General features: G+C 34.9%; 1 protein-coding gene across 1 annotated transcript; it reads left to right on the forward strand.

The window, feature by feature from the left end:
- Nucleotides 1-4,320: 4,320 nt before the first annotated feature.
- On the forward strand, nucleotides 4,321-6,799 carry LOC110864788 (ADP,ATP carrier protein 1, mitochondrial). Its single transcript, XM_022113935.2, has 3 exons — nucleotides 4,321-4,809; nucleotides 5,258-5,632; nucleotides 6,299-6,799. Exons 1-3 carry the CDS (start codon nucleotides 4,321-4,323, stop codon nucleotides 6,593-6,595), a joined length of 1,161 nt encoding a protein of 386 aa, XP_021969627.1. The 3' UTR covers nucleotides 6,596-6,799.
- Nucleotides 6,800-12,399: the final 5,600 nt, after the last annotated feature.

Consider the following 12,399-nt stretch of genomic DNA (forward strand, 5'->3'; position numbering starts at 1 on the left):
CCAAGTCCTGTGGACCCAACAACAATTGCGCGACTACGGTTTTGAATTCCTAACTACTCCTATTTACGTTGATAATTCTGCTGCCTTACAGATCACTAGAAATCCTGTGCAGCATTCAAAGACCAAACACATCGAAATCAAATATCACTTCATACGTGATTGCTTTGATAAAAGGCTAATCGATGTTGTTAAGGTCCACACCGATGACCAACGTGCCGACCTTTTTACCAAAGCATTTGACAAATCAAGATTTGACTTTTTATTATTGGTAAACGGCCTTAAGGTCAAGCAAGAGTAAAACCAACATCGGAAAATCATTTTTGTACATATCTTTGTGTCTTTTAAATTTTATCTTAGTTTGTTGTTTTTAGGGGGAGTAAATCCAAATTTGAAAATACAAAAACATTGAAAAATTTCAAAAACACAAAAACAATAGAAAAACAAAAATGAGTTTCCTGGCGAGCAAAAGAGAAAATGATAGTACATCAGTGGTCTATCCAAACCTCTTTAAACCTAAACTGAAAAATGATAAGCAGCTCTATATAAGATGTATCAGTAGGCTCACAATCATTTTAAAGTGTGAAGGGTGATATAAACTTAAATCGACTGATGACCAGGTGGGGACCATTCATTGGCATATGGTCTTAGTACCGATTTCGTTTTAGAGATTGCCGAGGTTCTGAGATATTCGGTCTTTATGCTGCTTATCATCTTGGTATCATGGTTGTATCTTTTACCGAAAAAAAAACGGAGACGAAGTCTAGATCTTCCATGATATCATACATACGTGTACATATTGCATTCAACCTCAATAAGTGATAAACAATCACATGTCCATCAAAATAAGTGATAATATATCACATTTATCTGGGAGTCAAGTTCGTCTCTCTGCTGTACGAAAGTACTGACCTGTTCACGGACTTGCTCCTGTGCCCTCATGCATCGAAAATCAAGTTCCTCATCAATAAGTGATTCTATCACATAGGGCTTGTTTTCAATCAAAATAAGTGAGAATCTCACATCATATACGGTCAAACAGATGATAATTGGTATACTCACCGGTAAGATGAACTCTCGTGCATACCTTGATACGGGAATGTGTCGTGATGTGGATGAACACCGGTCGGTAAGTATAAATCATACCTTAACGTATCCCCTCGCCATGATTACATCTGATAAGTTGAGCTTATGTGGATAACAATACCGATAATCGTTATAGGATGCTTATCTAAATGTTAACTAACTGAACAACAAGAGCTTTTTGGCATGACCGTACACTGATATGATTCTCTTACCCTCGAAACTCGCAAAAAGAATGTCTGTAAATATTTATTTAATGCTTTCAGTTTCTGCATCTTGGTATATATTTATTTACTGCTTTCTGTCTTTACATTTGAAATATTCAAAAATTTCAAAAAGATTTTAGGTGTGTTTTAATATAAACTTTTTAAAAGCCAAAAAGATTTTATTTATGTTTTAGTTTTGATTAACCGATGTTGGATCCAGAGTCTTCGTTACCTGAAAGCTGATTGAAAACCAAATTGACTGAATCTTCATAAACGGTCGAAATTTGCAAGTTTTGAAAGTTAAAAACTAAAATTGACAAAATTTGTTAAACTTTCAAACTGTCGGACGATAGTTGATTGAAATATGGTCACATGTGTGTCGCTTGTTTATGTTAACTATATTCCAAGCGTTTGTTCTCATTACGCGTTTAGCTTTCTTGCATGAGCAGATGCTAAAGGCAAGGAGAACATGTTCGATGACAAGCTTCGCAATGAAGACACGACGTGAAGGCACTCAAAAGATAAAGATGATCGAGTTGCCGCTGATCAATCATCAACACCACAAGGATCTCAAGTATTGAAGATCAAAAGATTCACGAGCATAACTCAAGGGAGAGCTTATGATAAGGGGGAGTTTGTTAACACACTTCCTACATGAAAAGGGGAGTTTGTTGATACACTTTCTACTTACGACACGTGAAGACTTTGAGGATCCTCCGACATGGAAGACGAATCTCACGAGTAGCGTCCAAGGGGGAGTTTGTTGATACATGATTTGTGGACGCAACTCGGCTCGACGTGATTCGGATTAAGTCACAACATTCCTCCGTTGTGCACTAAAACAAGCATTAGGCTAAAACATATTATTGGGCTAAAAGAATCTCAGCGAAACAAGACTTGGGCCTAACCGGTTTGGGCCAAAGCCCATGACGACGAATCAAAGGGGATGTCGACGAAACAAGCCTGTTTCGTTGACCTTGATACTGTTTCGTCATCCTCCTTTCTGTTTCGTCGACAATCGTCCGTTTCTCCATGACTTGTTTCGCTATGTCCTGATTCGTCAATGCTGTGTCGCTGAGGGTCTATAAATAGACTGAAGACAGAACCAACAAGTATGAGTGAGGACACAAGTGAGAACCAGAGAGTTTACAGAGAATATTTGTAAACATTGTGCTGTAACTGATTTTCAAGTTTTAATACAGTGGTGTTAATCTTTGAATCTTCGTGTCTTGTATATTGTGTTTCCTTATCTCTATCTCGGTTTGCATCTCCGGTTGGATTCCGCACAACCGGGTGTGTTTGACAACAAGGATTAGGCGACTAGATCCTCCCCTAGCCGGACCTACAGATCCTACAACTCAGTTTTCGTTTATAGATATCTTTAAACTTGTTACACCTTAAAAAAAGAGAAAAAAAAAATCTGATGAAGTGATCACATAATAAATTAGTTTACATGCGTACATGCTATCACAAAACTGATCAAACTCCTATTCAAACTACCGAAGTCGAATTTTTCTCCATTAGCTTATCTCTTATCTATAGCCAACAACTTTTACAAACTATTTGATAGCATCCATTGATTATTATTGTTATCCAAAATTACAAAATAAAAACCAAGTTTTACTTATACAACCCATGTAAACACATTGGGTTTTTAACCTAGCATATATTAAGTGTGTTAGTAGCTTCCATCTAGTGTTAATTAGATTTCAAAAATACCTGCATTTTAAATAAATTCAAACTTTAATATAGAAGAACTATATAACATTTTCTCACAAGGTAAAAAATTAAGGTATTTGCATGTAAAAAAGTTGTTTGTGTTCAAGCATTAGGTTAATGTTTTTAGTTGTGTGAGCTTGAGCAAATAGGAATATTAACCAATAAACTACATACTCTACAATGAAAGAGCCAGGTTTAGTGGTGAGCCATAATTTTTGCACCTCCATGAATTATTCTCCGTCTTTCCCTCTCATTCTTTCTACAAAGGGTAATTCACATCATTCTTTCTTTTACATTCTGTCAATACCTTCTTTAATTTATCATAATCTATAGGTATTTTCTTTGATCCATGATTACGTTCTAGATGCATGTCTAATTTATTATTTTGAATATTATTTTAATAGTTTGATTGTTTTAGTATCCATCCGATAAGTTCTTTTCTGCAAATGATTGCGTTTGTTGGTTGTTTTTCTGATGATCGTTGCTTTTCGCGTATCTGCAATTATGTATTGTAAATTTGTAATTGTAATTCTCTCAACAATCTGAGGTTTACAATAACAATGCGAGTATACACACCCTAATGTGTGTATAGTTAACTTTCTAACAGTTTTGTTTTCCTCTTGTGTGTTACGAAAATCATCTAACTAGCTATCATGACCGAAGAAGTTAACAAAATAGTCATTTTTCCATTTTTCAATTTAAAACTTCCAATCAGAAAATTATTATCGTTCGTTTATTTAATAATAATTTTATAGAAAACTATTTAACGTATAAAGTGTCAAAATAATTTTATAGGTTGCGTAATTTTGATTTCCTTCATTTGTTATTTCCTTCATGCGTAATTTTCAATTGTTTTTCCTTCATGCGTAATTAATTTTTACACTTTGTATGTTAAGTGTACTTTGTACGTTAACTTACCCTTATATTTAGATATCTTATCTTTTTTTTTTCGTTTTTACATTTTTATCTTTGCCATGCATGAATTTGTTGTTTTAAAGGACACTAATCAAACACTGATTGATTAGTATTTTTTTTTAAATTAAGGTCATTTTGTCAACTTCTCTGATGAACATGGTTATTTTCGCGACTTTCCCAAATATATATTTGTAATATGTCACTAACACTGCGATGCCAAGCCGACCGAGTTAATCGAAACTGCGATTTTCGGTCATTTAGAACATATATTCTTGACAATTTTCTTTTAATATGTGCTTTAGAATGATTACATATTTTCTTAATCTTTGTTGTAAATATATGCAGCTTGTTCATCTTTTCATTAGTTAGAGTTCTATTTATGTATGTATACAGGGTAGACATGATTGAACAAGCATATCATCCAAGTGTCTCCCAAAAGCTAGCTGGGAGTCTTCTATCATCAAGCATGACACATTTCCATGCTTCTGACCATAATATCCAACAACCAAATCTATATCATAACCGGTTTCAAAACAAAAACTACACAAATGCCGCCTTTCAATGCCCAACACAGCCACATACTAGACTCCCCCTTGTGCTTGAACCATCTCCTGTTTATGTTCAAGCCCCAGCTGAAAAAGGGTTTGCAGGGTTCGCGATTGATTTCCTTATGGGTGGAATGTCTGCAGCTGTATCAAAAACGGCTGCAGCCCCAATTGAACGCATTAAACTCTTGATCCAGAACCAGGATGAGATGATCAAAGCCGGCCGCTTGTCTCATAAGTACAATGGAATTAGTGATTGTTTTGGTCGAACCGTTAAAGATGAAGGTGTTCTTTCATTGTGGCGAGGAAACACTGCCAATGTCATTCGTTACTTCCCAACACAGGCTAGTAACATAAAATTTATCATCTTCTTGTTTGGTTTTGAACATTTTATTAATTTTGATTCCATTTATGGTTTGGGGTCTCGTTGAGAGCAGCCTTTCTATCTCCTAGGATAAATGAAAGGTTTGCCCTTATGTCACCCTCGGCCAGACTCTACTACACGGGCAGATGTATGTAGAGGTTAGGGGTAGCATGGGCTACACCTCAACTTTGTCTTTGTCGGCCGAGTGTAAAACTAGCACAATTTTTTTTCATTCAACGTTTCTTTTTATCGGGATACCCCTGAGCGAATATTATGATACTCCTAGGTCCAAAAATTGTTTTTGGCTACCCCTGAACTTTTCTTCTAGATCCGTCGCTGCGTTAATATATGGGTAGGATTTTACTAGGTACATTTGTTTGTTTGTTTTTCATGTGGTTAACTAATGATGTGACTTTTGTGAAATCCAGGCTTTGAATTTTGCATTCAAAGATTACTTCAAGAAGCTTTTTAACTTTAGGAAAGATAGAGATGGGTACTGGAAATGGTTTGCGGGTAATTTAGCATCTGGAGGTGCTGCTGGTGCTTCTTCACTCTTTTTTGTTTATTCGCTTGATTACGCTAGAACCCGTTTGGCGAATGATGCAAAGGCTGCAAAGAAAGGAGGAGGAGGAAGGCAGTTTAATGGTTTGGTTGATGTCTACAAGCAGACATTAGCCACTGATGGTATCGCTGGGCTTTATCGCGGGTTTAACATTTCGTGTGTTGGTATAATCGTCTATCGTGGCTTGTACTTTGGCTTATACGATTCTTTGAAGCCGGTCCTTCTCACAGGAAAATTGCAGGTAATGGTTATAAAAGTTATATTAATGTATTGTAATAATTAAAGTGTTACTTCTAAAGATCAGTCCCTACTTAAATGATCACAAGGTATAAGTTATGGTTGGGGGGTTGGGTCCAGTGAGAGTTAAAGTGTTGCTTCCCTTGAAATCAAGGGTTTTTAGCTTCGTCGAAAACAGATTTGGTGTACTTTAAGTTGTTAAAAAAACATGGTATAAGTTATTTACCTAATTTTTTACTTTTTAAAGTTTTATATCAATCAATTATTGTTCAAATAATTTCACTCATTATTCTATTTTTTTTGTTACATTCGTATATTTTTTGTAAAAAAAAATCTTATTTGGAATTTAATATTTCGTTTATTTCTAACAAAACTGTTAGAAATTTAATTTTAAGTATTTCAAATAAGAATTCTTATAAATTGTACATTACTCTTGAATTTCTAATATTTATATTACCCTTGAATTTCCATTTACCACATTTTTATCTTTTCTTTTTTGTACATTGATTCATTTCCACAACAAGTTAATTTGCAAACTAGCTTTTTCTACAACTTACTGGTTAGTTTCTTTTTGTTTAAAACATCTTGTAAAATTATATGGATACTAGTCCTTTGTTGTGGCACATGTAAACAAAAAGTTATGTATTCATGACTCTTGATGGCGTTTCAGGATAATTTCTTCGCAAGTTTTGCGCTTGGTTGGTTGATCACCAATGGTGCTGGACTTGCATCGTATCCGATTGACACTGTAAGAAGAAGAATGATGATGACATCTGGTCAAGCAGTTAAGTACAAAAGTTCAATGGATGCATTCACCCAAATCTTGAAGAATGAGGGACCAAAGTCATTGTTCAAGGGTGCGGGCGCCAACATTCTCCGAGCCGTTGCTGGTGCTGGTGTGCTATCCGGTTACGACAAATTGCAGCTGCTCATCTTTGGCAAGAAGTATGGATCAGGTGGTGGCTAAGTAACAAAGGTGTATGCCTATTCCAAGATTATGGTGACGAAAATTATGAATTCCTTATAACTAATTTTATTGTATTTAGTTTTAATTAATAATGGATTGGTTTTGGTAAATAGGCCTTGTTGGGTATTGAGGCTCAACAATGAGTATTTTACCTCCAAATATGATAATTCTGTTTTTTGTATTTATTAAGGCTACTTAGAACGATCAAGACTTAAGTCAGGGTATATGTCGGAATTAGGGGTGCAAACGAGCCGAGCCGAGCCCGAGCCTAACACTACTCAAGCTCGGCTCGTTATGTTATATTTTCTGATTGCTCGAGCTCGAGCTCGGCTCGATTCGAGCCTATGTTTCCTGGCTCGAGCTTGGCTCGTAAAGAAAATGTAAAGATCGAGCTCGGCTCGGGCTAATTGAAGAAAAATCTTAAATGAGCCAAAGCTCGGCCCAAGCTCGTGTTCAATGACCTTAACGAGCCAAAGCTCGGCTCGGGCTCGTTTTTACAACAAATTTAAAAAAAAATGTAATGGGAAGAACTAATATCATCAGGACCAACAAAAATAACCATATGTTGTTAGGAGACTAAGTTAATATTCTATACAAAAATCACATATCCACTGTTAATAAACAAAATCTGGTCTTCTCAAATTTCCATAGCCAATATTCCTCCAAAAGTTACTAAGCCAGAGCCATTATATCGCCAAACCTAGACATTAAAATTAAAATCATAAACTGTTATAACACCAACATGTAGAAACATGAAACAAAAATTTTAATTGGCCATTTGATATGTTTTAGTAATGATAAATTAAAAACGAAACGAGCAATAGAGTTGCAACGTACCCTTTACTAACAAAAAGTCATCAACACAAACCTAAACATTCAACTGTCAACACCAACCTGTACCAATTCAATCAAACACAACACCAAACGAGCTCTTTTTTTTAAGCTCGGGCTCGGCTTGAGCTCGATAAAACTCGGCTCGTTTCGTGCTTTTCTTTGAGCCGAGCTCGAGTAGCTCGCGAGCTTGTCGGCTCATTTGCACCCCTAGTCGGCATGCATGTTTTGGTCTTAATTAATTTTTTTTATGATATTTTGTTGTAAATCTCATTTTATTTTCCGCATATTTTAAATTGAAGGGGAGTAAGGTAAAAGTGTAAAACAACAAAGTTTGGTGTCGAATAAATTGTGTTTCGTATGGGTCTTGGTATAGCCCTAAAAGGCTAGTTGAGGCAAGACTTTAACATTGCATAAGAGAACAATAGAATTTTTGGTATCCAACCTATAGGTGTAATACCCGGTGTTTCTTGACAAATTCTGTGGTGACACGTGTTTCGGAACTCTCCCCATGATAACTAAGGTGTTGTTTGTTTTTTCAGACAAAAACTGTCTTCAGTCTGATTTCAGCTGATTTTATGTCTGCAACTGAAGATGTGGTCTAAAGGTCTGCAAGCTGAAAATATAATACTGTTTATTTTATAAACTGGATATCGTCTGTATAACATAAAAAAAAACCATAATACAACCACCACCACCACTACACTGCCCAAACCACCAGCACCACCACTCAAACCCGTCGGAAAAAAACGAATCTGTCCAGAAAAAAAAGACAACAACTTCAATATCCACTCATATCCACACACTAAAGTTGTTTAAATGAAATTAAAAAGAAAAAAACAATTGAGGCTCAAATTAACACACTGAAGAAATCGATCTCTGTTAAAAGAAAGAAGAAATGGATAAGACAAAATACCTGAAACCTCATAAACGAGGATCCGGCAATGAATGCGAGGTTGGATTTGAAATCCGAATGGAAGACAACAGCAGAGCTGCTGCTGCTACGGTGCTTGGAGAACCACCGCCCTTAGCCGTCTCTGATGTCGTCATTTCCGGCAGCTACAGCCGCCGTCGGCCACCACCGAGCGGGTGGAGAGGGGTGTGGGTGCTAGCAGAAGAATAAGGGGAGTTTGGGGGTGCTTATCGGACCAAAGGGAGGGGCGCCGGGATCCATCTCCGGTTGCCGGAGGTTAGACCAGAGGAGGTGATGGGTGTGCGGTTGAGAAACAAGGAGAGGAAGGAGGGGAGGTGGATGTGGTGGTGGTGCTAGGTTTTAAAGAGGGAGAGAGAGGAGGAGGAGGAAGATGGGTTTTTGAAGATCTGATTGTTTGTGAAGATGTTAGACATATGCTTTTTTTAAGCTAATAAAAGCAACTTTCAGATCTTCTTTTAAATTAAAAACAAACAGTCTTCAAGGTCTTATGTCTGCCCGTCTGAAGATATAGACTCCTTGCAGATGTTTTAAGCAAAAACAAACAGCACCTAAGTTGAAGTTGAGTGGCTAAAGTTGCCAATGTATCAAAACAGAAACTTGAGGACCAAAATTGTCATAATTTTAAACTTTTTGTTAACCACAATCCTAGCGGACCGCTAGGAGTCGCTAGCGGTCGTCTAGAAACCCTGCGAACCAGCGGATGCACGGAAGCTGCTTCTGCCACACTTTGTCACCCCCTTCTTCACGATTGACACCTGATTTTTTGAGTTTCACATGAACGCATGGGACTCTTGAACCAACCTAAATTCACTATAATCGTTCATTTTGAAGTGTTAAATTTAGGAATCACATGCAACTTCCCCCATCTTTTTAAAACGTCAATAACTTTTTTATACATAATCTGTTTTTTTTTTTAAATTATACCATAATAATGAACGTTTTTTTATCTTTAATATGACTACTATATTGCTACATATCTAAAAAATTACGATTCAAGTAATTCAGACACTGATGTGTTTTATATAGTGTATGCATTTTTATATTGTGTATTTCACTGGTATGTTTTATATTGTGCATTTCAAACACTATTGTATTTTATGAGTGAGGGGTGTGTTTAATTGTGAAAATTGGTATAACACAATGTGAAGATATCAGAAACTGATAAAACAGAACATCAAGAAATAACGAATGTGTTTTATGTTTCGAAATATATGGGGGGTGTTTAATTGTGAAAATTGATATAACACGGTGTGAAGAAACCGTAAACTGATAAAACACAATGTTAAGAAATGATGAATTTGTTTTATGTTTCGAACTTCGGGTGAATTAATCGTGGATACGAATGATGTAACTGCCAATTTTGAATAGTTAATAGATATAAGTTTCCATAAAAATAGTCTTTTATTGTTATAATATAAAATCTTCCATAAATTGTTGTAATTATTCAATTACCTTAATGCCCTTTAGTAAAATAATACTAGATATCACATATCACAAGGAGATTGTTACCTACACTTTGTAGAAAAATATGGTAGGGTTCTAGAGTGAACAATGGTTAACTTGTAAACAACGTGAACAGATCTTGACCCTCCATCTCTTAGATGATGATATTTAATTGTAATGGCATGATGGTAATTATTTAGTTAGTTATTACTTTTAATTTGATGAATAAGGGTATTTGGGTAAATACACAATTAACTAAATTAATAGCCGGAAACTGAATTGTTTCCATATCTTCTCGATTCCTTAAATCCCTATTGTTTAGCATATTTAGTTATACAAAACCCTAACATTCAACTTATATTCAAAACACACATTCTTAATCTTTCAACACAAGTTGCCGTCATTGTTTATATACACACAGCGCACGTCGAATTGAAGAAGTGGCAGGTCGATTGATACGATTTCCCGGGCGAAGGTATACAATCGCCGACTTCAAATGTTAAAATGATTTGTCACATCATTGTACGTTGGGTTTGTTTTATACTTCTCTGCGTAAATGCAAATCAGAAGTTAGGGTTTGTTTAATCTGGTCAATTCGTTATATAATGAGGTTTTTGAGCCGATTGTTTGTTCTTATCAGTGATTGTTATAGTACATCAGTAATTTTCATGAAAAAGTTGGGTTAATTATAGATGAAAGTTGATTGTACTCTGTTTTTTAGGCATTATTTGTTATATTTTGTTGTTAAGCTTTTGGGTTTTGTTAGATGATTTATGTTGTCCTGAAGTACACATGTGTATTTCATTCGTTATGTTGTCCTGAAGTACACATGTGTATTTTGTGTCAGCACCTACTCAAATTTTTATGAAATCAGCTGACGTTATTGATGACGTCATATCAGGTGTGTACGATACGCAGATAATGGACGATATCCCATTATTCAGCCTTGGTATAACACAAGATAACCCTATTCAAGTAAAGACTGTGCCGGATAACTTTGAACCTATACCAAAAGTGCCCGAAGTTGGTCGTTGCGGGGAAAGGAAAACGGAAAAAGAAGGTTTCAAAATATGGGCAATAACCAACACAAAACACAGTGTTTTGTGAACCGATAATCAAAATCACCAGCAAAAAGATATGCTTCAAAACTGAAAAAAATAATTGATATGCACATGAAATCAAAAATGCGATGAACTGAAAACTGATCAGATAAACCTGGCCGATTCACAGAAACTGATACGATTCGTTAACCTAGCGAAACAAAACATTTAAAAATACTAAACCTCGACGATTCATGATTGTGAAGGAAACTGGATTCAAATCTGATTGTTGTCTTGCATCTTCTCTATTAGAGTCACTACTATGAGCATCCTCCATGATCAACGTCATTATTTGATACAAAAAAAAAACGATTAGCAGAATGAAATTCGAAATTATTAGTTGAATATATGATAGAATCTTGAATATAATCAACAGAGATCTCGAAAATCTTCCTAAGAAATAGGACATGTAACTGACAATGATATTGGAAACGAATTTAAAAAAATTATTGTGAAATTACAATCTTAACCTTTTCATCAAGTAATGAAATGAATGGTTGAGATTGGTTCACCTGGTTCACAAACAAGGATGTTGTTCACTCATGAAACTCGTCCTATATATATATATATATATATATATATATATATATATATATATATATAGGGGAAGGTTCAAACGAAAACCACTAGTTAACGCGAAAACCTAAAAACTAATTAAAAAATCTAAAAAACATACCAACTTTTTTTTACCAATTTTCGCTATTTTTTGTATATAAAAAAAAACTTTTTTTTCAAAAAAACAAAAAAATTGTAGTGCACATGTGTATCTCTACTACACATGTGCACTACAAAAAAAAATTGAAAAAAAGTCTTTTTATATACAAAAACTAGCGATTTTTAATAAAAAAAAATGGTGTGTTTTTTAGGTTTTTTTAGTTAGTTTTTGAGTTTTCGCGTTAAAAGTGGTTTTCATTTAAACCATCCCCTGTATATATTAATTCTAAACATGTTAAGGACTAGTAATTTTGCCTTTTGTGTTTTTTTTCATTTCTTTTTTTATAGTAAATTTTATGATTTCCAATTTTTGTAACAAACTTTGATTTTTTATAATCTGCCACAAAGATTAATGACTTTAGTTTTTGTTTTACTTTTTGCATATTTTACCGTATTCGATTGATACTTAGCATGTTGTTTGGTGATCACATGAGTCAGTTGATATTAGAAATTCATGTTTTTATTTTACATTTTTTCTGGTTTTAACCGTTGTTCGGTTGCTACTTAGCATGGTTTTACGTCATATGCCCCACAACAACACGATTTTACCCCCCCCCCCATACCGCAACGCATGGGTTAAGACTAGTTATTATAAGTATTAATCCATATCTCTTGATTTTAGCCGTAAAATAAGTATTAATCCATATCTCTTGGTTTTAGCCGTAAAAAAATAATTTGTATATCTATTAATTTGCCAAAGACATAACTTAATTATACTTAATCTATAACTAATAATATTAATAATAACCCATATATATATAAGTCTGGATTAATATTTGACA

Source organism: Helianthus annuus, chromosome 16 (genome assembly GCF_002127325.2).
Source record: "Helianthus annuus cultivar XRQ/B chromosome 16, HanXRQr2.0-SUNRISE, whole genome shotgun sequence".
Taxonomy (NCBI): domain Eukaryota; kingdom Viridiplantae; phylum Streptophyta; class Magnoliopsida; order Asterales; family Asteraceae; genus Helianthus; species Helianthus annuus.